The 26,020-nt window shown below is 60.2% G+C and overlaps 1 protein-coding gene and 1 long non-coding RNA gene across 3 annotated transcripts in view; one reads left to right on the top strand and one right to left on the bottom strand.

Annotated features, from left to right (window-relative positions):
• DNAH17 (dynein axonemal heavy chain 17) overlaps nt 1–26,020 on the top strand; it is a 96,033-nt gene that overhangs the window by 40,306 nt on the left and 29,707 nt on the right. For both annotated transcript variants that reach the window (XM_072781800.1, XM_072781801.1), the window contains exons 27-54: nt 1,341–1,463; nt 2,559–2,906; nt 3,008–3,099; nt 3,405–3,531; nt 4,044–4,196; nt 5,539–5,664; nt 5,754–5,861; nt 6,483–6,614; nt 6,855–7,015; nt 7,322–7,478; nt 8,543–8,647; nt 9,592–9,749; nt 10,084–10,222; nt 10,336–10,563; nt 10,903–11,040; nt 11,955–12,087; nt 12,490–12,617; nt 13,266–13,414; nt 16,269–16,551; nt 16,643–16,816; nt 16,999–17,206; nt 17,984–18,149; nt 19,907–20,009; nt 20,718–20,865; nt 21,248–21,339; nt 22,604–22,765; nt 23,274–23,438; nt 23,640–23,831. In XM_072781800.1, coding sequence (XP_072637901.1) covers nt 1,341–1,463; nt 2,559–2,906; nt 3,008–3,099; nt 3,405–3,531; nt 4,044–4,196; nt 5,539–5,664; nt 5,754–5,861; nt 6,483–6,614; nt 6,855–7,015; nt 7,322–7,478; nt 8,543–8,647; nt 9,592–9,749; nt 10,084–10,222; nt 10,336–10,563; nt 10,903–11,040; nt 11,955–12,087; nt 12,490–12,617; nt 13,266–13,414; nt 16,269–16,551; nt 16,643–16,816; nt 16,999–17,206; nt 17,984–18,149; nt 19,907–20,009; nt 20,718–20,865; nt 21,248–21,339; nt 22,604–22,765; nt 23,274–23,438; nt 23,640–23,831 — 4,398 coding nt within the window. The remainder of the gene's footprint in view (nt 1–1,340; nt 1,464–2,558; nt 2,907–3,007; nt 3,100–3,404; nt 3,532–4,043; nt 4,197–5,538; nt 5,665–5,753; nt 5,862–6,482; nt 6,615–6,854; nt 7,016–7,321; nt 7,479–8,542; nt 8,648–9,591; nt 9,750–10,083; nt 10,223–10,335; nt 10,564–10,902; nt 11,041–11,954; nt 12,088–12,489; nt 12,618–13,265; nt 13,415–16,268; nt 16,552–16,642; nt 16,817–16,998; nt 17,207–17,983; nt 18,150–19,906; nt 20,010–20,717; nt 20,866–21,247; nt 21,340–22,603; nt 22,766–23,273; nt 23,439–23,639; nt 23,832–26,020) is intronic.
• LOC140607248 (uncharacterized) lies at nt 126–5,926 on the bottom strand. Its single transcript, XR_012009366.1, has 2 exons — nt 4,056–5,926; nt 126–3,815 (listed from the first exon to the last, which is right to left on the bottom strand). It is a non-coding gene; the product is annotated as an uncharacterized lncRNA (long non-coding RNA).

Below are 26,020 nucleotides of genomic sequence, written 5' to 3'. Positions count from 1 at the left end.
CCCATGCACCCCAGGGGTACAGAGCCCTAGTGCCCAAATTTTCCCAGGAGTATCCCCTAATGAGGGAGGTGTTCCTGGCATCAACAGCCCTAGGAGGCAAATAGGAACACTCCCCACCGTCAGTAAACGTTGAACAAAACTTTATTGAACAGCGCAGAGGCCCCACACAGGTGCCAAGGATACAAAGAGGGAGGGAAGCAGAGGAAAGCGCAGCACGTGTGATCATGTTCGGGATGCCCAGTGGGGTATTCAGCAGGGATCCTGAGAGTTTAGAGGAGGCTTCAGGAGCATGTGGAGTGTGGCTTGAACCTGGGGAGAGAGGAACACAAGACAAACAGAAGGGCTGTCTGCAGTCCTGAGTACTGAGACCACAGCTTTTCCAGACCGCTGGCCAACCCATGTGTCCCAGCGGGGCGCCCCGGGAGAGACCCCCAGCTGGTGATCAGGAAGCAACTAAAGTGTCCCAGCCGAGGACTTAGTGAAACCCAGGCAGGTGTTCTCCCCAGTGTGATTGAGAGACGCTCGATTGTATCAGTTAGTTAAGCCAGTTTCCGCGGGGGCTCAGGACCGGTGCTCGGAAATGTCTACGTGACAACGAGAATATAGGCGAGGGAGAGAGGAAGGGGTGTGAGGACTGGGCGGCACTATGCCAGCACCTGGTCAGCTGTGCCCGCTATGAACACAGCATCGGTAGCGTTAATTCCTGAGCGGGTGCGTTAGCACCTGGGGCTGCCGCTACAGAGAACCACAATCTCGGGTCTTAAAACCACAGACGTGTTTTCTTTAATGGCTCTGTGGCTGGAAGTCTGAAATCAAGGTGTGGGCAGGGGTCCCTCCCTCTGAAGGCTCTTGGGGACAGTCCTTCCCTGCCTCCTCCAGCCTGTGGTGGCCCCGGGCATCCCTTGGCTTGTGGCAGTTTCCCTCCAGACGCTGTCTCGGCGACCGCGTGGCTTTCTTCTGCATTTCAAATCCGCGCCCCCTTCTCTTGCAAGGACTGCTGTCATTTAGGGCGCACGCAGACGATCCAGGGGCGCTCATCTCAAGATCCTTAATATCTGCAAAGACCCTATTTCCAAATAAGATCACATTCTGAGGTCTGGGTGGACAGGAATTTGGGAGAAACACTTCAAACCACTACAGGTGGGCTCTACTATTACACAGTGTTACCCGGAGGAAAGGCGAGTCTTAGGGAAGTAACTCACCCAAGTCATGGAGCCAGTAAAGGGTGACGCAGAGCCCCCCTTGTGGCCCGGATTACTCACTAACTGGCCTCTCCACCAAGGACAAAGACAGTGTCCAGTACAAATGACCTTACATGAACATGCCTATTCCTCCCCCAGGTGAAATTTGAAATGTCAGATGAGACCACGCTGGCAGATTTACTGCAGCTGAACCTTCACAAATATGAGGACGAGGTCCGAAATATCGTTGACAAGTCTGTGAAAGAGTCTGGGATGGAAAAGGTGTTTTTTTGTTTGTTTGTTTGTTTGTTTTTATTTTTTTTATCGACACCCAAATGTGTTCTGTATGGGATGATGCTGAAGTGAACCCATGAGCCCAGCACCTATGAGCATCTCATTTCTTGTAGGGTCCGGTGGTCACTTAACGCAAAAACAAAGATCAGTGGACTTTTCATAACTAAACCATGACAGAAATCTTGTAAAGTAGTTCCAGAATTTATTACTGAAAAAAGGAATATGGCCCTGTCCCCTGTGTGCAGTCGTACGCACATTTAAAAATGCCCCAAACTCTCTCCTCTCGTGGAGCACCCTTGTTTGTGACTTTGGAGAAGAGGCCGAAGGAGGGAAGGCAGGAGGACTGGCCATCAGAGTGGATGATGCGCCACCGGCTGGGGCAGTCTCAGGACGCAGGGAAACACGGGAGGGCTCCTTCTGCAATTCAAATCTCTCCCCTCACCTGTTTGGTGAGTGTGAGTCATCACATTTTGGCTTTCTTCTCCCCCCCCCCCCGCCGCCTGCTTTTTTTTTTTAACAGCCTGATTGAGCTGTAATTCACATACCATATGGTTCATTCATTTAACGTGTCCAATTCAGTGGCTTTTAGCATATTCACAGATGTGAGCGACCATCACAGGGTAGAATTATTCAATGTGAGAGCATTTTCACCAACTCAAAAAGCAAGCCATTCCCTCTAGAAACCTGCCATTTTCCCATATATCCCCATCCCACCTCTAGGCACCCACTAACCTTTCTGTCCCTACGGACTTGCCGATTCTGGACATTTCATATAAATGGAATCACACAAGAGATGGCCTTGCCTATCTGGCTTCCTTCATGCGGCGTAATGTCGTCAAGGTCCATCCGGGTGGGAGCCTGAGTCAGAGCTTCATTCCTTTTTATGGCTGAACTGTATTCTGATGACCCGTCCATTTTTTCTGTTCATCTGTTGACAGACATTTGGGTCGTTTCCACCTTTTGGCAATTGTCGATGGTGTTGGTATGAATGTTCTGGATTTCTCAAAGCAGGGCTTCATTCCGGGTCCTTCTCAGCCCTTCATGCCAGACGCCGAGTGACGTAGTTTCCGTGTCCCCCGAAAGGTGCTGAAAGCCCTAGATGCCACGTGGTCCACCATGGAGTTTGAGCATGAGCCACACCCACGCACGGGCACCATGATGCTCAAGTCAGACGAGGTGCTGGTGGAGACTCTGGAGGACAACCAGGTGCAGCTGCAGAACCTGATGATGTCCAAGTACCTGTCCCACTTCCTGAAGGAGGTGACAAGCTGGCAGCAGAAGCTGTCCACGGCGGACTCGGTCATCTCCATCTGGTTTGAGGTCCAGAGGACCTGGAGCCACCTGGAGAGCATCTTCATCGGTTCTGAAGACATCCGTGCCCAGCTACCGGAGGACTCCAAGCGCTTTGACGACATTGACCTGGAGTTCAAGGTGAGCAGAGCCTTCTCCCTCCCCCTGGGCATTTTCAGAAATGGCTACTATGCCAGAGAAAACACGGCCACTAACATCCTGGGGGGCCTGGCTCCTTCCAGGCCCTGATGGAAGAGGCGGTGAAAACGCCCAACGTGGTGGAAGCCACCAACAAACCCGGTCTCTACGACAAACTTGAGAACCTGAAGAAAAGGTGGGTCCCCACACCTGTCCAGGTGAGATGTGTCCTGGCAGCAGGGACCTGAGCCATCAGCCCCCGCCGCCCAGGACAGGGCAAACTCTCCTCCCTGGGAGCTCGTGCTCTGGGCCACATGGTGTCACACTGGCCACACAGCGTGTCTCCAGCCTCAGAGGGATGCCCGCACGGCGTGTCAGATTCGAAGGTCTGAATTAAACCGGGGCTGTGAACAACAGACAGGTGCCTCCAGGGCTGTCGCCCAGCGCGGGCAGGATGGGCTGCAGAAGGCCTGGACAGCCTCGGTTCCTCCCTCCTCCTAGCTTGGCTGTGTGCGAAAAGGCCTTGGCGGAGTATTTAGAGACCAAAAGACTGGCTTTCCCGAGGTTCTACTTTGTCTCCTCGGCTGACCTCCTGGACATCCTCTCCAACGGAAATGACCCCGTGGAGGTAGGTGGCCCCTGCTATTTTGAAGGATAGGCCGCCTCCCCTCCGCAGGTGGCCCCATGCTCACCCCCAGATGAGCAGATGTCTGGCTAGCCCTGGCCGGTGGGAGGCATGTGCGTGGATGTCCCTGTACCACCTCCACAGGGTCATCCACGCCAGAAACCACCGGGGGTCCTGCCATGACAGAGAGCCTCCGTGCCTCGTTTTCCTCATCTGGAAAATGGGTTAAATGCCAGGGACTTGGTGATGCACCACGGATCCAGGGCCCCAGAAGCCAAGAGGAGGCTCTGCTGAAAAGAGAGAGGGGTTAACTAACTAGGCGAAGGGAAGACACTCTATTTTATTTGAATCATAAACTTGCAGGACGCACCAGGAGGGATGCACGGGGTGGCCCAGGGAAAACAGGCCCAGGGCCTGGGACAGAAAGACCCTTAAAACCACCTGAGGAAAAGCCACCCGCACGCCCCCTCTGAGGGGCTTACAGACTCGGCGCCCCCTCCCCCGCCCCTCCCCAGGTGAGCCGCCACCTGGCCAAGCTGTTCGACAGCCTGTGTAAACTCAAGTTTCGCCTGGATGAGGAGGAGAAGCCTCTCAAGTTCGGCCTGGGGATGTTCAGCAAGGAGGACGAGTATGTGGACTTCGACCAGGAGTGTGACCTCTCAGGGCAGGTGAGTGCCGGGGGGCACGTCCAGGGTGACAGTGGGCGACCGCGCAGTGGCTGTCGGAGGAAGCCACTCGTGCTCTGGCAGGGGTGTTGCCGCGGCCACCCCAGCCCGTGACTGTCCCTCGATCCGACAAGCGCTTGGACTGCTTCCATATAGAATTTCCAGCACAGCGTGACCTGCGTGGTCTGGGCCGAGTCTTGAGAAAAGCACAGAGAGAGAAGGAGGGGAGGGGAGGAGGCCGCTGCACCCTTGCCAAGGAACCACCGAGTTCTAACCCCTGTTCAGAATAACGGGCTTTATTTAGGGCTCTGACTTACCAGAGAGGTCTCCTCACCCCAAGCCGCCCCGTCCCTTCCCCAGCTGCCCGCGAGGCTGCCTCCTGCCACTGACAACATCTCCACGACACCTCTCCCCATCTCACCACCAACTCAGCAGCCAAATCGACTTTGACATTATCCTTTTGTCCTTTAAAAAAAAAAAAAAAGATTTTAACTTATTTATTCATGAGAGACACAGAGAGAGGCAGAGACACAGGCAGAGGGAGAAGCGGGTTCTCCGAGGGGACCCCGATGGGGGACTTGATCCCGGGACCCAGGATCAAGCACTGAGCCACCCAGGTGCCCGGATGTTGACATTATCCTAAGCGACATGTAATTTGGAGAGAAGTCAGCTGGGGACAAAAGGAAAATCTCATGCAGAAAACTCGAGCTTCAGAAGCGTGGGCACCGAGAGCTCCGGGCTGGTTTGCTCTGCGTGGACGGGGCTGGTGGGCGCCGGGACGAGCCCCGTCATCGCCGTGTGTCGAGACCCGCTCCCTGCGCTTAGCTCCCTGCAGACGCCACCGCAGGCCACCGCACTGTGTTCACAGCTGAAAAGAAAAACCAAGCCGATTATCCTGCTTGGCTTTTCCCCCAACCGGTAGTGACTAGCTGAGGGTTCGTATTTTAAAATACAAAGGTGGCTGGTCTGCAAGTTCGTCCCCACGTGACCGACCCGGACGCTGAGACCAGGCACCCGAGGAGCAGCCTAGAACCCGCCGGGGACTCGAGAGGACAGATGCCGCGTCTCCCAACGTCAGCAGCGCCTCAGGGGCTCAGACGTAGCCTGTCTTCTCTTCTAGAATTTTCTCTGGGTCCCCTCCCTTGTCCGCCTAGAACTATAGCGCTGCACACACGAACGCCAGCACGACAGGTCGTGAGGGCCACCACCCGGCTGCCCAACCTCATTTTTCAGTGGGTCGCTCTTACTGCTCCACGAAAACCCTGACCCTTTGACCCCGGGGACGACAGCGAGGGCAAACGGCGGCGCTCGGGGCCGGTGGCGTCAGTGTGGCTCCCGTCCCCAGGTGGAGGTCTGGCTGAACCGCGTGCTGGACCGCATGTGCGCCACGCTGCGCCACGAGATTCCGGAAGCCGTCGTGACGTACGAGGAAAAGCCGAGGGAGCAGTGGATCTTCGATTACCCGGCGCAGGTGCGGGGCTGGGCGGGGGCGGCCGCGACGGAGAGCAGCCACGTGCCGGCGGGGACTGTCGCGTGGGAGGTGGCGCCTGTCTGTTTCAGGTCGCGCTCACGTGCACCCAGATCTGGTGGACCACGGAGGTGGGCCTGGCGTTCGCGAGGCTGGAGGAAGGCTATGAGAACGCCATCAAGGATTACAACAAGAAGCAGGTGCGCGGTGCGGCGCGTGTCACGGGCTCGGCCCACAGAGGCCTCCTCTCTGCGGCTGGGCCTCGGGGTTGCCGCGCTTCCTGTCCGTCGGTCCAGAGCGGCCGGATCTTGGCCACCGCCCCCCCACCCCCCACCCCCGGGGGGTTCTGCCCGAAGGCAACCACTCTGGAAATACTAAGGAAGGAAAAGCTACGCGTAATGCCACCACCCAGATACGACCACTGTCACACCGTCACGTAGGCTTCTAACCCGTGTGCATGTACCATTGATCCAAACGCAAATACAAACTACCCGCGTGGCTTTCAAATCCCGTTTTGCTTCACACGCACCACCTTCCTGTGGTGGCAGCTTTTCCCACACGCTGTCATCCCCACAGGCTCCCAGGTGTCCCATGGGGCGGCTCGGCAGCTCACACCCCCCCCCCCCCCGTTGGGGGATGCTGAGAACCTGTTGTGTGCCTCATTTTTGTAAATGAGAGGGTGACGGTCTTCCTGCCCAGCCCTGAGTTCCCAGGGTCCCGCGTGGGGGTGGGGGCGGGGGCCGGGGCAGAGGCGGGGTGGGGGGTGGGGGCGTGTCGCCGGCTGCACAAGACGTCCCAGCCAAGGTGCCGCTGCTCCTCAGATCAGCCAGCTAAACGCGCTCATCACCCTGCTCATCGGAAACCTCAGTGCGGGCGACAGGATGAAGATCATGACCATCTGCACCATCGACGTGCATGCCCGGGACGTGGTCGCCAAAATGATCACGGCCAAGGCACGAGCCCCCGGGAAGGGCCGGGAATCGGGTCGGGATCTGGCGTTGGGGGGGGACCCTAACCCGCGTAGGGGCCTCTCCCCTGGGAGGCGACTGAGTTCCTGGCGACAGCCACGGCCCCGGCCCCGGCCCTCTCCAAGACTCAGCCCTGGTGAGCAGCCAGGCGGGAGGGCGGACGAGGAGGGCGGACGAGGAGGGCCTGCCCCGGGTGTGGCTCCCACGCTCCCGCCCCGCCCGCAGGTGGAGAGCGCGCAGGCCTTCACCTGGCAGTCCCAGCTCCGGCACCGCTGGGACGAAGAGAAGAGGCACTGCTTTGCCAACATCTGTGACGCCCAAATCCAGTACTCGTACGAGTACCTGGGCAACACGCCGCGGCTGGTCATCACGCCGCTCACGGACAGGTGAGGGCACGCGCCGGCCGCCTTGGCCAGGGTCCAGACTCCCCCCTGCCCCTGCCAGGCACCTGGCCTCGGTGCCGTGTTCTTATGTCACCCCGACACTAGCGGTGTGGTCGTGGGGAGTTGCTCAGCCTCTCTGGGGGCCGGCACCGCGGGGGTGCTGTCTCCTGAATCCACCTCACGTACTCCCGCAGCCTGGCCCTCGTGCCTCCCTGGCGCCCCGTGGGTGTGATGTCCACGCAGCGCGCGTGGAAGGGAAGGGATGGCCCTGGGGTCCGCGCACACGGGATAATCAGAGGCCCCTCGCAGGTGCTACATAACCTTGACCCAGTCGCTGCACCTGATCATGGGCGGAGCCCCCGCTGGCCCTGCCGGGACGGGCAAGACGGAGACGACCAAGGATCTGGGCAGGGCCCTGGGCACCATGGTGTACGTCTTCAACTGCTCAGAGCAGATGGACTACAAGGTACGCCCCACCCGGGGGGTGGGGGTGCTGTATGTGGCGTGTTCTAGACGCCTGGACACCAGGTGACCTGGGGCAGGAGGCATCAGTTTGCAGCCAGTGTCCACCCTGGGGTCGGGCTGAGCGGTTGTGTCCCTGCCAGCGGTCTGGGGCCCCCGGGATGCTGGGGCCTCATGGACGTGCCAATGTGTCTAGAAGCAGCTCCCAGGGTCCACGAACCCAGCCCCGAATGTCCTGTCCCGCCCTTGAAGGTAACCTCCTCCCAGCGTCCGTTCCACACTCTCTCCAGGGACAGAGTGAGCACCTCTGTGGTGTCCGGTGTGGGGTTTCTGGGTGAAAGTGAGTCCAGGCAGGCTGCAGAGGGAGCCAGGGGACAAGCCAGGCCCCAGTGGCCCCTGGAGACCATGCAGCGTGGTGTCACGGGGACTCCTGGGGTCCACAGGGCAGCCTCTGTGGGAGGGCGGGGGGTGGGCCTGGGGTCAGGAGCCCGGGCCTGCAGGAGGCCTCGCATCCCCTCCCCACCCGCATGTGAGCCCCATGGCCCAAACCCTGAGGCTGAGGTGGGGCCAGCTGCCCCTCCTCTGGGTCAAGACCACAGACCACACCAGCCTCTGATGTTCAGAAAATCATCCCAGGAGGACTTTAACCACTCACCTGGACTCCCCCATGGAGACACTGGAGAATCCTCATCGCCCAGCTGAGGACCGGAGACCACACAACCGTCTAGAAGGAAATCTCACATGCACACACACACCCCCCCCCCCATCTTAGAGAGAAGGCCCCTCCCTGGTTGCACGAGAAAAGTTCCTAATTTTACACGAATGCACTTGTCCGACCGTCCAGCTCGGGGGCCAGGGAGGCCCCCACCCAGAGGGGTCCCGGGGCAAGGCTGGGCTCCTCCTGGCAGCCAATCCCCGGCGGCACGAACCGCCCCCCCGGGGAGTGGGCGCCGGCCTGACCCTCGGTCAGCAGACCGTGAACTGTGACCCAGCCGAAGGGGCAGGTGGGGCTCCTGGCGGGACCCGGCCGGCCCTCCGAGCCCCTTCCTCCCATCTCACCCTTCCTAGTCCTGTGGAAACATCTACAAGGGCCTGGCTCAGACTGGAGCCTGGGGCTGCTTCGATGAATTTAACCGAATCTCCGTGGAAGTCTTGTCGGTGATCGCCGTGCAGGTAGGGTCCTGTGGTCTGCGGTCCCCGGCGCGCCGTGCCGTGAGGGGTGGTGTGGCACAGACGTGAGAGCCCCACCCCAGCCCTGTCCTGGATGTCGCCGCTACGGGCGCGGGACGGTTACTCCTCCTCGCAAGGCAAGGACGGAGCTCCTTGCGACGGGTGTCGGCGAAGGATGCATGAGACAGCGGTGCTGGGAGGACAGGGAGGGAGGGGATACGCCCGTGGGCTTCAGGGACCTGGTCTCCGGCGGGGGACAGCCCGCGCCCCCTGCCGCAGGGGGCCATCTGGCTCACATGCAGACTTTGCGACCAGGGCGGGCTTTAACCGTGGTCGTGGGGCGCCCTCCAGTGGTGGCCGCAGGCTGGCAGCGCCCAGCGGGAGCGGAGGATCCAGTTGGGCCAAGGAGCCCGAGATTCAGAATTCACCCAGTGCCCGAGTTCTTGAAGACGGTTGGACATACGGGGGGTGGCTGGGGGGTGCTCCCCGCGGCCCTCTCGGTGCAGGAGCGGGACCCTCCCCGGCCTCCAGCTGGGTGATGGGGCTCATCTCACATGGTGTCCTGCACCCCCCACGACAGCATCCACAAAGTGGAGAATTACAGGAATTTGGGGCAGAGCAGTGGTTGTGGGGGGGGGCGGGGGGCAGGAGAAGTGGGCACGACAACGGAAGGGGACCTGAGGGGTCCTGGCAGTGACGGCAGTGCCCCCTGACCGCAGTCGTGCAGGACGTTGCTCCCGGGGGACACGGGCAGGGAGCACGCCAGGGGCCCAGGGGCATCCCCTCGGTGACTGCCTAAAACTGCGCGCGAGTCAACCTTGTCTCAAGATTAAGTTTAATGGAAAAGAAAGAGATGCCAGGCAGCCACACGCTCCACCACCAACGAAGGTCCGGCCTGCGGAAGCTGGTCACTCCCGCGCTGACGCGTCTGTGTGCCCCCCGTTTAGGTGAAATGTGTCCAAGATGCAATTCGGGCCAAGAAAAAAACTTTCAGTTTCCTGGGAGAGATGATAAGTCTCATCCCCACTGTGGGGCTCTTCATCACCATGAACCCTGGGTACGCGGGACGCACCGAGTTGCCCGAAAACCTAAAGGCCTTGTTCAGGTGTGTGGGCAGAGGGGACGCTAAGCCTGAGCGAGCCGGGAGCCAGGGAGGAGGCCGGGGGGACACGAGGCTCCTGGGTCGGGGGGTTCCTGCCCCTGGGGGTGGAGGGCAGGGGGGACCCATCGGTGGAGAGTGAGCAGAGCAGGTACAGGAGGGCAGAGGGCAAGGAGGAACAAGGGGAGGTGGAGAGGGCCCGGGGTGCTGGGACCGGCCGGTGCCCCCAGAATCGGGCGCCGTGGGCCTCCTGGCAGGGGAGGCGTGCACCTAGCTGAGGAGAGGCGGGATGGAGGGAGGGGGCGGGGGAAGCCCGAGGCAGAGCTGCTGTCTCCCCCAGGCCCTGCGCCATGGTCGTCCCCGACTTTGAGCTCATATGCGAGATCATGCTGGTGGCCGAGGGCTTTCTGGAAGCCCGCCTGCTGGCCAGGAAGTTCATCACGCTCTATACCTTGTGCAAAGAGCTCCTGTCGAAGCAGGTGTGCGCCGAGGGCAGGGGGGAGGGGTGCCCTCGGGGCGCGAGGCTGGGCCCCCACCTCCGACCCCAGCCCGCATGGGAAGGCCTCACGGCGCGCCCCCCCACCCTCCCCAGGACCATTACGACTGGGGCCTGCGGGCCATCAAGTCCGTGCTGGTGGTGGCCGGCTCCCTGAAGAGAGGCGACCCCAGCCGCGCCGAGGACCAGGTGCTCATGAGGGCGCTCAGAGACTTCAACATCCCCAAGATCGTGACCGACGACCTGCCGGTGTTCATGGGGCTGATCGGGGACCTCTTCCCCGCCCTGGACGTGCCTCGGAAACGCGACCTGAACTTTGAAAAGGTAGGGCCAGCCGGGCCCTCGGTCGGGTGGGCACGTCCCCGGCGGGTGCGGCCCTGGGCCGGGAGGCTGCGTCAGGCAGCCCCGAAGCCACGAACGACCGACCCCTGGCCCGCACCTCTTTTGACGCTGGGGTGGGGGGCTCGGGGTCCCGAGGGCCAGGGGGCTTCGGCAAACCCATCCCCTGCACAGAGGCTCAGCAGCATCACCGGCAGCAGGGGGGACACGTCCACCCCAGAGGCCACCGCTCCCCCACCATGCCTCCCATGAGCCCCCTCCCGGACACTGCCCGGCCCCGACACGCGTGCCCAGCGCCCCCTCCCGGGTGCGCCCCTCCCCCAGATCATCAAGCAGAGCATCGTGGAGCTCAAGCTGCAGGCGGAAGACAGCTTTGTCCTGAAGGTCGTGCAGCTTGAGGAGCTGCTCCAAGTGCGGCACTCGGTGTTTGTCATCGGGAACGCGGGCAGTGGCAAGTCTCAGGCACGTCCCCTCTCATCCACACCCCCATCCCTCTGAAGGCCCTGGAGACCACTAGAGACTCGGCCTCTGTCCCCTCCCTGCCCCCGGGGGCGGGGGGCGGGTGGGGAGCAGCTAGCCCCGGGACCTGGTCCCACTGATGAGGCCCTGCTCCTGGTTCTCCTCTCCTCCTGCTCCTCCCCGCTGGACACCAGCCCCCCGGCCCTCTGTGGTCAGCCCCCACCCCCCTCCTGTCCCCTCCTGTCCCCTGCCCCACCCCCACCCTCCTGGCCCCTCCTGGCCCCTGCCATTACCTGGGCGCGTGAGAAGCAGAGGCCATGGCCAGTCTTAGGGGTGCATCTCTACCGTCGGAAGATGCCCAGGCAGCCAGCGCCGAGTGGACGCCCGCAGGGTGGGCGCTGGGTGGCCGCTGGGCTGCGATCGAGGGCACCTCTGACGACTGGTACCGGGGGACACGCAGCAAGTAGCTTTTCAACAGGCAGAGGCTAGGAACCCAGTCTTCCGAAGGACCGTGTAGCTGTGTATGTGTTCTCACGTCTGTACACGCATGTGTACGTGTGCAACGGCCTCAGTGTCCCTAGAAGTCCTCATCTGTGGGCGGAGGACACCATTCTCCCCAAGAGCGCAGCTTGCGCCCCGCTCAGGAGACCAGGGTGGATTTGCCCTCATCTTACCCTGGTCCCGGGCACGCGGCACTCCGCGTCCACACACAGGAGCGTCGGGGTGCGTCGCCCCCGGGGCACCTACGCGTTAGAGTTTGGGGAACGCAGATGCCCCCGCATGTCACCAAAGCAGAAGGGACCGCGGCAGGAATTCTGCTCGCGGGTCGTGAGAGGCCTTGGGTGCTCGGGCAGATGGCGCCCCGGGGGGGTGCGGGAGCGGGTCCCGGGCCCCGCGTGAACGGCGACCCCCTCCAGGTCCTCAAGTCTCTCAACAAGACCTATCAGAACATGAAGAGGAAGCCGGTGGCCGTGGACCTGGACCCCAAGGCCGTCACCTGCGATGAGCTGTTTGGCATCATCAACCCGGCCACCAGGGAGTGGAAAGACGGTAATGGGGCTGCGGCGGGGCAGGCTGCGCGGAGGAGGCTCACGCCGGCCCTGCTCACACCGGCCCCCTAGCTCACACCGGCCCCGTTCACACCAGCCCTGCTCACACCAGCCCTGTTCACTCGCACCAGTCCTGCTCATTCACACCAGCTCTGCTCATACTAGCTCTGATCACTTGCACCAGCTTTGTTCACACCAGCCTTACTTGCACCAGCTCAGCTCACTCCAGCCCTGCTCACTCGCACCAGCTCTGCTCACACCAGCCCTGCTCACTCATACCAGCCCTGCTCACTCGCACCACCTTGGCTCATACCAGCTCTGCTCACTCACACCATCTTTGCTCACTCGCACCAGCCCTGCTCACTCGCACCAGCCCTGCTCACACCATCCCTGTCACTCACAGGCCTCTTCTCCACCATAATGCGGGACCTGGCCAACATCACTCATGATGGCCCCAAGTGGATTGTCCTGGATGGGGACATAGACCCTATGTGGATTGAATCTCTCAACACCGTCATGGATGACAACAAGGTTCGAGGGCTCCTGGATTCCAGAGCTAACCCCCGAAGCCATAGTGATGGCCCAGCGTAGGGCAGGGGGCTCATGGGAAGTGCTGCACGTCCCCACCTGCTGCACACACAGACAGGACCTGCCCCAGACTGGGACTTGAAGAGTGAGGGACTGTCTGGAACTCTGCATCAAAAGCTATGAACAAGGGAAAGTCCCCCGTCATGAGATGTGTGCATCATATGACACGGGGCCTCATGCACCCCATCTCAGATATTTTTGGGCAGCAGCGTGGGTGAAGAGTGCAGATATGGAAAACATCCTTGCCTAATTGGCATGTGACATAACGTGGCAGGACATCTAATATCTGGGAAGGCAGAAACAGCCCTCAGAATTAACTAGAAGCTTCTTGAGAAAATGATTCTCACTTAGATGGAAGCAGGAACCCAGGAATTCCCAGGGAGGGGCAGGATCGTGGTTTTAAAAGCAAAGTGAATATCACAGTGACGGCCTACACTGTGCGCACATGTCGGAGCCTCTTGTGCTGTCCGGGGGTGGGTGGGGGCGGACGTGGGCTGGGCGCTGGGTGGTGGCGGGCACAGGTGCACAGGTCCTGGACTTCCTCCTCCTTATTCGGAGCCGCGTAGACCCACAGGCCTGCCTCCCTCCTAGGTCCTCACGCTGGCCAGCAATGAGCGCATCCCCCTAAACCGCACCATGAGGCTGGTGTTCGAGATCAGCCACCTGAGGACAGCCACCCCCGCCACCGTCTCCAGGGCCGGCATTCTTTACATCAACCCTGCGGATCTAGGGTGGAACCCGTGAGTCGGGTTCCAAACTGGCCGAGACAGACGAGGCTGGGGGTGGTCCAGAGCTGCCTGCGCGGGCACGTAGTCATTGATTCGGTGCACACTGCGGGCAGGGCTTTGCCCACGCACCGGGTCGGGGCAGCGAAAGCATGAGACAGCGCGGTGTAACTGTGTAACTGTGTGGCGTGATGCGCGGTGACTCCCACGTGGCACCACGCGCCGGGAACCCTGAGGCCGAGACAGGAAGTCATCCCAAGAGGGGTGAAGTCGGGCTGATGCCTGGTGGGAGACGGTTTTCCAGGAAGACAAAAAGTCCGGGGAGCGTGTCAGGCGAGGACCGGTCTTGCCGGGGCACGGGTGGGGCGAGAGCGGGAGGTTCAGGGGTCCGGGCGCTGGTCGGGTCTCTGTGGATGGAGCATGAAGCCTGAGGATGCTCTTGGCAGGTAGGGGCTGGTGTGGACCGGGCTGCGGGGCCCGCACAGGGGCCCCTCCCGGCGTGAAGAGGAGAGTGCCCAAGGCGCTGGACGATGTGCAGCCACGGGGGACAGTGGGGAAGGGAGGATGTGAGGAACAGAAGACTTGACATTGATTCTGGGGGCCCAAGACCCACAATCAAACTGTTGGCAGCGCTGGTTCCTCCCAGAGGCCCTGAGAGAGAATGTGTCCCAGGCCTCTGTCCCGGCTTCTGGTGGCTCCAGGCCATCCTTGGCGTCCCCTGGCTTCTGGATGCCTCACCCGATCTCTGCGGCCATCTCTGTTCTCTCGAGGTCTTTCCTCAGTACCCTCTTCTTTTTTTTTTTTTTTTTTTTAAGATTTTATTTATTCATGAGAGACACAGAGAGAGAGGCAGAGACACAGGCAGTTGGAGAAGCAGGTTCCATGCAGGGAGCCCGATGTGGGACTCGATCCCGGGACTCCAGGATCACGCCCTGAGCTAAAGGCAGATGCTCAACCGCTGAGCCACCCAGGTGCCCCTCAGTACCCTCTTCTTGTAGGGACAGTCATCCTAATGCAGGATGATCTCATTTTGAGATCCTTACCTTGACTACATCTGTCTGCGAAGACACTGTCCCAACTAAGGTCACACGTACAGGTCCTGGTGGACATGTCTTGCAGGTGCCAGCATCCTGCCCACTACACCACATGTGAGAGTTTGCGGGGTGGGCAGGTGAGGCAGGAGCTGCTGACACAGGGCAATGGGAACAAGGAGCGATCGTGGGGGGTTCAGGGGCAGCAGTGGGGTGGGAAAGAGAGCCTGGAGGCAGGCTCTGCACCAGCCACGGTTCTTGAGGCCCCGATTCTTGGGGCCCTGGAGGAAGGACCAAGAGAGAGAGCCGCTATTTGGGGATGAGGAGGGGGAGAAGTGGAGAGGGTAGGGGACCAGCACAGGGGCTCCCCAGGAGAAAGGCAGCCCTCCCACGGGGCAGCAGTGACTCAAGGCCGGAGACAGCCTTGCACACCCCAGAGCGGGAAGTGAAGCAAGGCTGCCTCTGGGGGCCGGGCAGGAGCCAGACCGGCTCGGCCTCCGTCCTCCGTCCTCCGAGTGCACGTCTCGCTGGGCTTGCACTTCCCATCAAAGGCAGCGTGCACAGCTGCAGGAGCCGGATGACTCCAACCACAGCAGAACTTTTAATTTGACATAAACAGCCTCAGAATAGAGGGCAGGTACCGGCGTCTGTGTATAGGTTTGCAACCCGGGCTGCGTTCGGAGAACCTGCTGTATTCGGGGTGCAGCACACAGACTGCGGAGAGGACCGCGCTGTCCTCGTGGACGGTCCGGGGCGCGGGGACAGAGGCATCAGCTCTCCATTCCCCGTGCTGATCGGAGCCGCCAGGGCAGGAGCTCAGAGAGGCTGGTCCTCGGGGCTGGGATGGGGACGGGAGCTCCCCCCGTGCTTCTGCTTGGGGTGTGGGGGGGTGTCCTGGAACTGGCACTCCAGCTGGCTGGCCTGCGAGGGAGCCGCACACTATTTGTGCTTTTAGCAGGCACTTAGCACTCAGGGTGGGCCCGGCTCCCTCCTGCGGGCTTTAAAAACATCAGCACCTGCCTTCGGGCCAGGGTGTGATCCTGGAGTCCTGAGATCGAATCCCACCTCGGGCTCCCGGCATGGAGCCTGCTTCTCCCTCTGCCTGTGTCTCTGCCTCTCTCTCTCTCTCTGTCTCTCATGAATAAATAAATGAAATTTTAAAAAATCAGCCCAGGTGGTCCTTGGATATGGGAGTCGTTGTCACTCCCACTTAGAGAGGGCGTGTTAAGTGATTTGGCCACACGAGAGCCAGTGCCCTCACCCGAATGGTGGGCAGCCCACTGCAGAGGCAGGTGGGCGCCTGGCAGCTCCAGCATGGCTCCTCAAGGACTGCCTGTCGCATTAGTTTGGGCTCTTCCATGGAATGTGACAAATTCAACTCAAACTAAAACTGAAGAAAAAAGAAAAGTGAGTTGACTCAATTCACAGAGACTGCTTCAGGCCTGGCTGGGTCTAGGATTCAGATGATATCATGAGAGGTCCCTGTTCCTTTCCCTTTCTCTGCCTCCTCTTGTCCTCCTAGCCCCTCTCTCCTCCTCCCACCCAGATGATGTCATGAGATCTTTTTCTTTCCCCGTATCCAGCTCTGCTGCCCTCAGTATTGGCTTCATTTGGGGCAGCAAAGGTGGTTTCCCGTTGTTCTAAGCTTAGGGCACCCCTGTAGCTAGAATGCCAGAGAAAGAGCCCGCCCCCAGGGCCCTGGCACCCTCGTCAGTCTCGTAGGTCTGCATCCGGCCCCATCACCGGGCGGGAGCGCCAGAATCAGACACGCCAGGGCTGTTCCCCGGGGGAGGGATGCTGGGCAGACCCACCACCCCGAGCCTCCCCGCCTTCCGCAGGGTGGTGAGCAGCTGGATTGAGCGGCGCAAGGTGCAGTCTGAAAAGGCCAACCTGATGATCCTCTTCGACAAGTACCTGCCCACGTGCCTGGACAAGTTGCGCTTTGGGTTTAAGAAGATCACGCCCATACCGGAGATCACGATCACCCAGATGATCCTGTACCTGCTCGAGTGCCTCCTCACAGAGAGGAACGCGCCGCCCGACTCCCCCAAGGAGCTGTACGAGCTCTACTTCGTGTTCGCCTGCTTCTGGGCCTTCGGGGGAGCCCTGTTCCAGGACCAGGTGCGCGGCCGGCCGCCGGGGAGCCCGCTGCCCACGGGGGGGCTCGGGTGTCCCTCGCCGCGACCTCGCGGCGTTTGTGTTCTCCCAACAGCTCGTGGACTATCGAGTCGAGTTCAGCAAGTGGTGGATCAATGAATTTAAAACGATCAAGTTCCCGTCGCAGGGAACCATCTTTGATTACTACATAGACCCCGACACGAAGAAGTTCCTGCCGTGGACGGAAAAAGTGCCGGCCTTCGAGCTGGACCCTGACATCCCGCTGCAGGTACCTGCGCAGGGGCGACAGTTTACGGACAAGTCGGGGGCGGGACTCCGCGTCCCCGCTCGGGCCTCCCGACGGACGGCCAGGGGCCCACAGCTGCCCACAGTAGGACAAGGGACCAGACTGCCCCGGCGAGCACGTCAGCGGCGGGAAGCTGGAATGAGAGGCTCCTCCTTCGCCCCCAGGCCTCGCTGGTGCACACGACAGAGACCATCCGAATCCGCTACTTCATGGACCTGCTCATGGAGAAGTCGTGGCCGGTGATGCTGGTGGGGAACGCGGGCACCGGCAAGTCCGTGCTGATGGGAGACAAGCTGGAGAGCCTGAGCACCGACGACTACCTGGTGCAGGCCGTGCCCTTCAACTTCTACACCACCTCAGCCATGCTGCAGGGTAGGGCCAGGGCCGGGAGCAGGGGTGGGGCGGGGGGCAAGCTGGGGTGCAGGGGGCGCTGTGGCCGGGAGCAGGGGTGCAGAGTTAGGAGCAGGCTGGGGCAGGGAGGAGCAAGCTGGGATGTAGGATGAGGCCAGGGCCAGGAACATGGGTGCAGGGTAGAGGGCAGGCTGGGGTACAGGGTGGGGCCAGGGCCAGGAGCTGGGATGCAGGCTGGGGCCCTGGCCAAGAGCAGGGGTGGGGCAGGGGCAGGCTGGGGTGCAGAGAGCTGCTGGGACCAGGTGCAGGGGTGCAGGGTGGGGTCAAGGACCAGGGTGGGTCCTTAGGGCCCAGCATAGACACCTCTAATCGTGTTCACCCCACATGGCCACCCCCCCACATTCCCCATTATCCTTTTCCACCAAAGACCCAGGGACTGGCCAGGATCCTCCTCACCTGCCACACCCCTGCACTGGCCTTTTGCCACGAGTAGGGGGATGGGAGTAGTAGCCAGGACCCCTGTTCCCAGAGTTCCTGGGCACACCCCCTGGGGAGCTGCTCCCTGGCCAATCTGAGGGGGCCCCCGAGCTTGTCCACTGCCCTCGGCGCAGACCCTCCATGCCCGTGGCTCACTCCATTGCTCCTGGGGGTGATGGGGTCAAAGCCCCGCCAGCCCCGGTGCCCCATCCAGGACCCCTCCCTCGGCCACTGCATCTGGTGCTGGGGACCCTGGGCCCCGCAGGACCTCCCACCAGAGTGGAGCTGGCATGGCCACAGCCAAGTGGCTCCTTCCTCTAGGGGTTCTTGAGAAGCCACTGGAGAAGAAATCCGGGAGGAACTACGGTCCACCAGGCACCAGGAAGCTGATCTACTTCATCGACGACATGAACATGCCCGAGGTGGACAAGTATGGGACCGTGGCCCCCCACACGCTCATCCGGCAGCACATGGACCATGGACACTGGTAAGTGGGTGGGGTGGGGGCCACGGGGACGGTGCAGGACCGCCAGGGTGAGGGCGTTTCACCGAGGTCTAGGCCCCGGGCTGGCAGCCATGGCCAAGGGCTCCCATGCAGGGAGGTTACACAGGTCCCTCTCCCATTGGGGTCCATCTGCCAGGGGAGACAGAGGTGCTGCAGAGGCAGGGGGAGCTCTGAGGGAGCCCCCCCACTGTGGTCCCAGAGGAGTCCAAGGCCTGGGGCAGAGACATGCCCCGGGGGGGAGGCTGCCCAGCAACTGAAAGCTAGAAACGGGGTCAGGACAGGCCGTGGACAGACCCTGGAGGGACGGCAGCCTGCACAGAGCAAATGGCATGTGCAAAGGGCCTGGAGGGAAGGAAACATGGCCCCCCAAACGTGGAGGACCCCGTATGGCTGCAGAGTGAGAGCCAGAGGGAGAGGATGCGCAGGGCAGCTGCAGCCAGACCCCAAAACCCATGCTGGCCAGAGAAGCCCTCTCCCACAGGTAGCAGGAAGCCGAGGGTGGCACGTTTATGTCTGCGATTTGGAAAGATCAGGAAACATGAAGTACAGTTAACATAAGTGTGTCTTTTTTTTTTTTAAGGGCTTATTATTTGTTTGAGATAGAGACAGAAAGCACAAGTGAGGGGAGGGACAGAGGCAGAGGGAGAAGCAGACTCCCCACGGAGCAGGGAGCCCTATGCAGGACTCGATCCCAGGACCCCGAGATCACGACCTGAGCTGAAGGCAGACGCTTTACCGACTGAGCCCCCCAGGCGCCCCCAAAATAAGGTGTCTTGACACAAGGGTCCTGTAATGAGCTGGCAAGTGGCTCAGGCCAAACCTTGGGGTTTTGAGACCAAAGGAAGCCAAGAACTCCCGTCAGAAATCATCGGGCGCTGGAGGCAAGAACCAGAGGCACGGAAGGGTGAACAGGTGGCAGAGCCGGACATCGGGCACACGCGCAAGCGTCCCCGCCTCGTCCCCACGCCACGCTGGCCTGCGGAGCTCCGGGCCGTAGGGAGCCAGGAAGGTCAGCAGTGAAGCAACGGCCTGTTCGGCAGGGACGGGGCGCCAGGACGCTCCCTGGGGGGGCGTAAGGAGCCAGGCCAAGGGGCCGGCCCTAAGCAGGCCGGGAGCGGCGTGGGGCGCTCACCCTCCCCGAGGGTCATGGCCTGCGAGGCTGGGGACCGCCCGGCGGCCCTGGCTCACACCGGCCCACAAGCCACCCCACGCGCGAGCACGGCCCAGAGCCAGCAGGACGGGGAGAGCACCCGCGGCGCCTAAAACTCACGGGGCCCGGCATCCGGAGGGTCGGGGATCCCTGCGAAGCCACAGGAACAGGTGGCAGCTCCCAGCAGGCCAAGTGCTTAACGGGGGGTGGGGGACCCCGAGGGGTAAGAAGTGCACGGAACGAGCTTTATAACCTTTCAACGCACCCGAGCCCCGGGCAGCTCCGTCCAGGGCATACTCGGCCTGTCAGATAATCGCCATCGCTGCTCGTTGTGACGGTCCCAGGCAGACGCAGCCCTCAAAGTGCGACCCGGGGGCCCGCGCCGCGGCTCTCGGAGCCCCCCGAGGCCTCCCGTCGCAAAATCCTTCTCGAGAACGTGAAGTAAAAGTGGATGTTTTCACATATAAGCTATATTTATAGAAGGTTTCTCTGGGGGGTCACTGCAGGCAGGAGATGACTGGGGGGACTGGGGGCCCCGTGATGGCTCCGCCAGGCCGGTGGCACGACCTTGCGCCCATCTCCCTCGCAGGTATGACAGGCAGAAGCTGACGCTGAAGGACATCCATAACTGCCAGTACGTGGCTTGCATGAACCCCACCTCCGGATCTTTCACCATCGATCCCAGACTCCAGGTGGGCACAAATCAAACTCCGGGGACCCAGCCCCTGTGGGTTTGAGGCTCACTTTGGCACAAGAAGATAAAAGCATCGATCCGGGGTGTTGTCGGGGCTGCAGGCCGACGTCCCCTGGAGAGCTCCCTAAGCTCTCAGCGTGCGTCAGGGAATTCCCGGGGCAGCGAGACGCCAGCCAGCCCTCCCTCGACCCCGAAGGGCTGCCCGGTTTAGCAAATGCAACTGCAGGCATCCGGTAAAATCTGCATTTCAGATAAACAACAAATACTTGCCTAGTATAAGCGTGTCTTGTACAATATTTGGGACATGATTATACTGAAAGCAACGATTTGTTGTTTATCGGAAACTCCAATTTAACGGGATATCCTGTATTACACCTGCAACCCCGCCCAGGCAGGACCTCACCTCCGAAGGACCTACGCAGATAGGGACCTAGAATATAAAACCTGGGCTGCGCCCTGAGACACTCTTTGGCTTCTGCCAAAATTTTGCTTGAGAGCAGGAAGTGTAAATTTGGCTGTTGGGGATGGGATCAATATTTAATGGGATTTTACTATATATAAGGCACAAGGAAGGGAAACTGTCCGTTCCGACCCTGCCCACAAGACACTGGGTGATGAGGACAGTCTGCTCCCCGAAGAAGGCAGCCCCGGCCACGGGCTGGTCCCCGCGGGCTGCCCGATGGGGGTTTGTGCTTGTTCCGGGCAGCGCCACTTCTGCGTGTTTGCTGTGAGCTTCCCGGGCCAGGAGGCCCTCGCCACCATCTACAACACGATCCTGGCCCAGCACCTGACCTTTCGCTCAGTCCCCATGGTGGTTCAGAGGATGAGCAGCCAACTGGTGGCCTCAGCCCTGGGTAAGCTGACCAGCCTCATCCCCCACTCCTGTCGGCACAGCCCTACTGCTTTATGGGGCTGATGGCTCCTTCACAGTTTCCCCTGGTAAATATTTTATTTATACTTTCAAATCAATATTTTTAAATGATGCTATGTTTCAGCAGGAGATATTACGAAATCCAATTGCTCGAGGGGAAGGCAGGGGGGTTGGAAATTCAGTGTACAGAAATGATTTACACGTCAGTAGAGCAGCAAACCTCTCCCCTTGTCAGCCGTGCAGATTTCTTACTTAAATTGTCACTATTTCATAGTCCATTTGCTTTAGAGACTATACCTTAAGCTCTGCACTTCCTGAGGCCATTAAGAGTACCTGAGAATCGATGTATCTCTTTCCTGTAACAGCCCTGCATCAGAAAGTCACTGCAACATTTCTTCCCACGGCCATTAAATTTCACTATGTCTTCAACCTCAGGGACCTCTCCAATATTTTCCAGGTACTGCTCTTCTAGGCCTGTTACGGCCGCGTCCCTGCTCCATAGGTGCTCTCTGCTGCTCTCAGGAGGGAAAGCAAAATGATGGATGGATAGTGAGATGGGGTGGTGGTGGTGGTCGTGGTGGTGGTGGTGGTGGTGGTGGTGAGGATGGTGATGGTGGTGATGGTGACAATTATGATGGTAGTGATGGTGATGGTGGTAATGATGGTGATGGTAATGATGGTGATAGTGATGGTGGTGATGATGATGGTAGTGATGGTGATGATGGTGGTGGTGATGATGATGGTAGTGATGATTATGATGGTAATGGTGGTGATGGTGGTGATGGTGATGATGGTAGTGATGGGGATGGTGGTAGTGATGATGATGGTGGTGGTGGTGATGATGATGGTGATGATGATGATGGCAGTGATAGCGATGATGGTGATGATGAGAGTGATGGTGATAATGTCGATGATAATGATGGCAATATGTGGGGGTGGTGGTGATGGTGATGATGATGACGGTATTGGTAATGACAGTGATGATATTTCCTTATTTATTGACTGTTTAGTCTGAGCCAGGCACCAGGTTTGGCCACTTACACCCGCATTTTCTCCTCCAAAAATACGTGTAACATGCTCCTATATCCCCATGTTACAGAAGGAGAATCTAAGACTCTGGGAGGCTAAGGCATGCTCAGCTCAAATGTCGTGTCCTCTAGAGGTCCCTCTTCACCCCTACACTATCTCACTGCCTCCCTTTATATCATTCATAGCCCACGTCACAATGTATAACTACCTTGTTACTCTGATTGGCTGCATCTCCCACTAGAATGTGGACTCCATGAAGACAGAGCCTACCTTGTTGCTGTGATCCTGGAGCCCCAGAGAGAGTCTGGAAAATGGCAGACCCTCAATAAGAACGTGTTGAATGTCCCCAGGGCACTTGGTCAGCAAATGGCTAAGCCAGGACTAGACATAGGCAGACCTGCTGCAGAGCCCCAGCTTGGAACCCACTCTGGCCGTGCCCCCTTGTCCCTTCTCCACTATCCACCCTGTTAGAGAGTCAAGACCTTGCTCTGTCTTGTGAGAATCCCCCCATATCTCTCCCCACGACACACCCTCCAGCCTCCAGGATTTGCATGGCCTTGGGCCTCAGTGGCTTCCCTGGCTTGACAGATCACTGTCTGGGCAAGTGACCACTCTGTTGCTTCACCTGTGAACCGCACTTGGCTGGCTTTCATAGCACAGCTAAAGGTGCTGACCACCTGTGTCTGGGGCAGGGACTCTTGTTCTCCACCACGGAGATCCTGAGAATACCACTTGACCTAGTCCGCCTCTGGCTGCACGAAGCTGAAAGAGTGTATGGAGACAAAATGGTTGACCAGAAAGACCAGGAAACGTTGCGCAGAGTCACCATGGCTTCCACCAAGAAATTCTTTGATGTGAGTCAAGCCACCAAGTCCCTCCAATGAGCCCAGAAAGACTCCACAGTAATGATGGTATCTGGGCCCAATGATAAGGCCAGCACTCTTGGAAGGGCCCTCACAGGGGGGTGGGAAGGACCCACTGGGTCCCAAGAAATGACTCTGTCACATGAATGCACAACTGAGGGAGAAAGGATTGACTCGGAGGGCAGGATGTGATGACCCCCCTCCATCGACTTGGGGTAAGAAAGACCTGTGTGGGTCAGTGTGTTCTGCCGGTATGTCCTGATGTCCTCGGCAGATTCATTTCTTCCTCCTGATGTGATGGGGATGGGACCGTCCTACTAGGGATTTCTGCTGATGGTTTGCAGAGCCCTGGCAGCAGTGGTCTGGGCCCATGAAGACTTGGCCTGGCATCCTGGGGGGCGGGGAGGGGAGCACGATGGCGAGGGACCGGAGCTGCTACTGATGATCTGCGCATGCCCATGGTGGCCAGCAACAGAAGTGCCTTGCCCCTTATTTCTAGGATCTTGGTGATGAGCTCCTGTTTGCCAAACCAAATATGTTTTGCCACTTCTCTCACGGAATCGGCGAGCCCAAATACCTCTCGGTAACCAACGTGGCTCACCTGAACAAGCTGCTGGTGGACGTCCTGGACAGTTACAATGAAGTCAACGCAGTCATGAACCTGGTGAGCGCTGTTTGAGCGCACAGCCCGGGGAAGGGGCCGGGCCACGGTCTCCTGTCGTGTCTCATCACCAGCGCCTCACTGGCGTTCTGGGGCTGCGAGACTCACAGCGAACACCGGCCGGGCTGGGAGGAGAGTCTGTGCCGCGGGAGGAGCCGCGTCCGGGTGCGCCGGGGCGCTGAGGTGTCCCTCTGGCCTCTGCAGGTGCTGTTCGAAGACGCGGTGGCTCACATCTGCAGGATCAACCGCATCCTGGAGTTCCCCCGTGGGAACGCCCTGCTGGTGGGCGTGGGCGGCAGCGGCAAGCAGAGCCTCTCTCGCCTGGCCGCCTACATCAGCGCGCTGGACGTGTTCCAGATCACTCTCAAGAAGGGCTACGGGATCCCGGACCTCAAGGTGAGACGTGACTCTCTGACAAGCCACCCTAGGAGGTGGGGTGCGGGGGGAGAAAACTGACGGCTCACATGTCCAGCACACAGAGCCTATGTCACTGCAGGCTCCTCATCACACCGAGGGCCGGGACACGTGTCGGCCGGTGCCCACGCCCCGGTGGCAAAGGTGAGAGGGCCTGTGGGTCAGGGTCCGCACAGTCAGCACAGACCCGGTTCCTGCCCCGGTCACGGGGGTGGTTCTGCGTCATCCCCCGTTGGCCAGATTAAATAATTCAGGGCTGTTACGGGGTATCTGACTACAAACTTGGATTCGGGAAGGCCGCTTTTTGAATTAATTAAATAAACATTAGCGTAAACAGGTCTCCCATCCCCAAGATACGCCACCGAGGCTTTTTATTGATTTCTTTTTCCCGAAAATTTGCTCTGTCAGGGAACTGTGTGCTCGTCAAACACGATTAGCCCAGACCCAATCCTCGCAGCGCTTCAGGTTGGAACTGAGATTGATTCGAGCGCATTACGCGGGCCCGGCTCCCTCGATGCTGGTGCCGGGGCTGCTCTGTGCGTCTGGACGGTGCCGGACCGGGCAGCAGCCCCCCAGCCCACGGGGCCCCGAGGCCGCAGCACCCTGGACTCCCGGTGGGGGAGGCGGCCGGCCGGCACAGGCGCCGGGAAGGGCAACGCCGGGGACGACCCCCTCCGATCAGCGTCTGGTTTCTGGTTGTCACTGTCCCCAGCGGACTCTGCTCTTTCTATCCGAGGACTAGCCCGCGTGTTTTCTAAGTCCCTGCACTAAGGGAAGCTCTTCCTACCCGGTTCTCCAGATGCTGTCTCCTGACCGGCTGCCCCGTCCTGTCCGCTAGCCAGTCAGGCCGCTCACCCGGGTTTCCCCAGGGCGCTCGCCGGCAATTAGGATCTTCGCACCTGCGCTGTATCATCTCACTGGGTTTTCTCCGGAGAGTTTCTAGTCTTACTAACCAGTAACCACATTGTATGGGGTTATTTTCATGACAGCATCCTGCCCTTTGCTCTGTCCCTGTGTGGACTTTGTCCCTGGTTCCTGACTTTAGGGCCGGCGGTGGGCATTCAGTCTGAGCCACGCCGAGGCCTGTCCTCTCAACACCCACATCAAGCCGGCTCGTGCTAGCCGTCCCTGACCCTGATGAAGCCGCTGCCATGGGTCTGGAAGTAAGGAAGGAGACGGGGGGCTAGCGGGGCCTGCACCGTGCTGCTAGGGATGGGACGTTGCTCTATAGTCCACCTGTACTATAAGCTGTAGGGGCCCACCAGAGGTTAGAGATGCAGCAGGAAAGAGGTCTGGAAGCGCCCCCGCGGGACACTGCACCTTGTGGAAAATCCTGGACTCGGTCCCCAGAACATGAGATGCCATTGAGTGTTTGAGCAGAGAGGGCCAAGACCTGAGAGAGCCCCAGAACCAAGTAGAGAGTGGCTTGAGGCCCACGGAGAGTGCCGTGGGGTGACCTGTGGGGAGCTGCGGCAAAAGCCCAGTGACCCCACAAAGACTGGGACCAGACGGTGTAGAGACGGGCAAAGGAGGGACCTGAGTCTAGGGTACCCCCTGGTCTCTGCCTGTGCAGGAGGGAGCGTGTGAAGGCAGGGCGTGGCTGGGACCCCGGGCCAGCTCAGGGGGCCCCACCAGGGATGGGAGCGTGTGCCCCTCCGTCACTGCCGATCCCTAGATTCCCCTGGACCTCCGTCTCGACCGCGGGTGGGGAAGGGGCTCACAGGAGCTGAGCTCTCGGAGCTGGCAGTGACGTCTGTGCCTGGAACTGGGACCGGCAGGGTGGTGCCTCCACCGGGCAGGAAATGAGGACAGGACAGAACTGGGCTGGGGGCCAGGGCAGCCAAGACGCCAGTGCCCGGAGGAAATGCGTCACGAACGACAAATGACACTGCTCTGCCTGTGGCCCGTCAAGGAATCTAGGGGAGTGGGGGGGGGGGGGCACGTGTTGGGGATTGGGAAGTGCTGGGAGTGGGAGGTACTGACCCCAGGACAGGCCCTGCAACCCAAGAGGGTGGGAATCCAGGGGCGGCAGGATGAGGGCCGCGAGCAGCTGTGGGCTTTCCTGGGGGCCCGAGCCTGCAGCGAGTGGAGCACCTGCAGGTGGCGATGAAGGGGCACCAGGTGCAGACTTTGCAGAAGGAGGAGTGGCCAGGACTCAAGCACAGGCCATT

Source organism: Canis lupus, chromosome 16 (assembly GCF_048164855.1).
Source record: "Canis lupus baileyi chromosome 16, mCanLup2.hap1, whole genome shotgun sequence".
Classification (NCBI taxonomy): Eukaryota; Metazoa; Chordata; class Mammalia; order Carnivora; family Canidae; genus Canis; species Canis lupus.
This window is presented reverse-complemented; position numbering and strand designations above follow the sequence as displayed.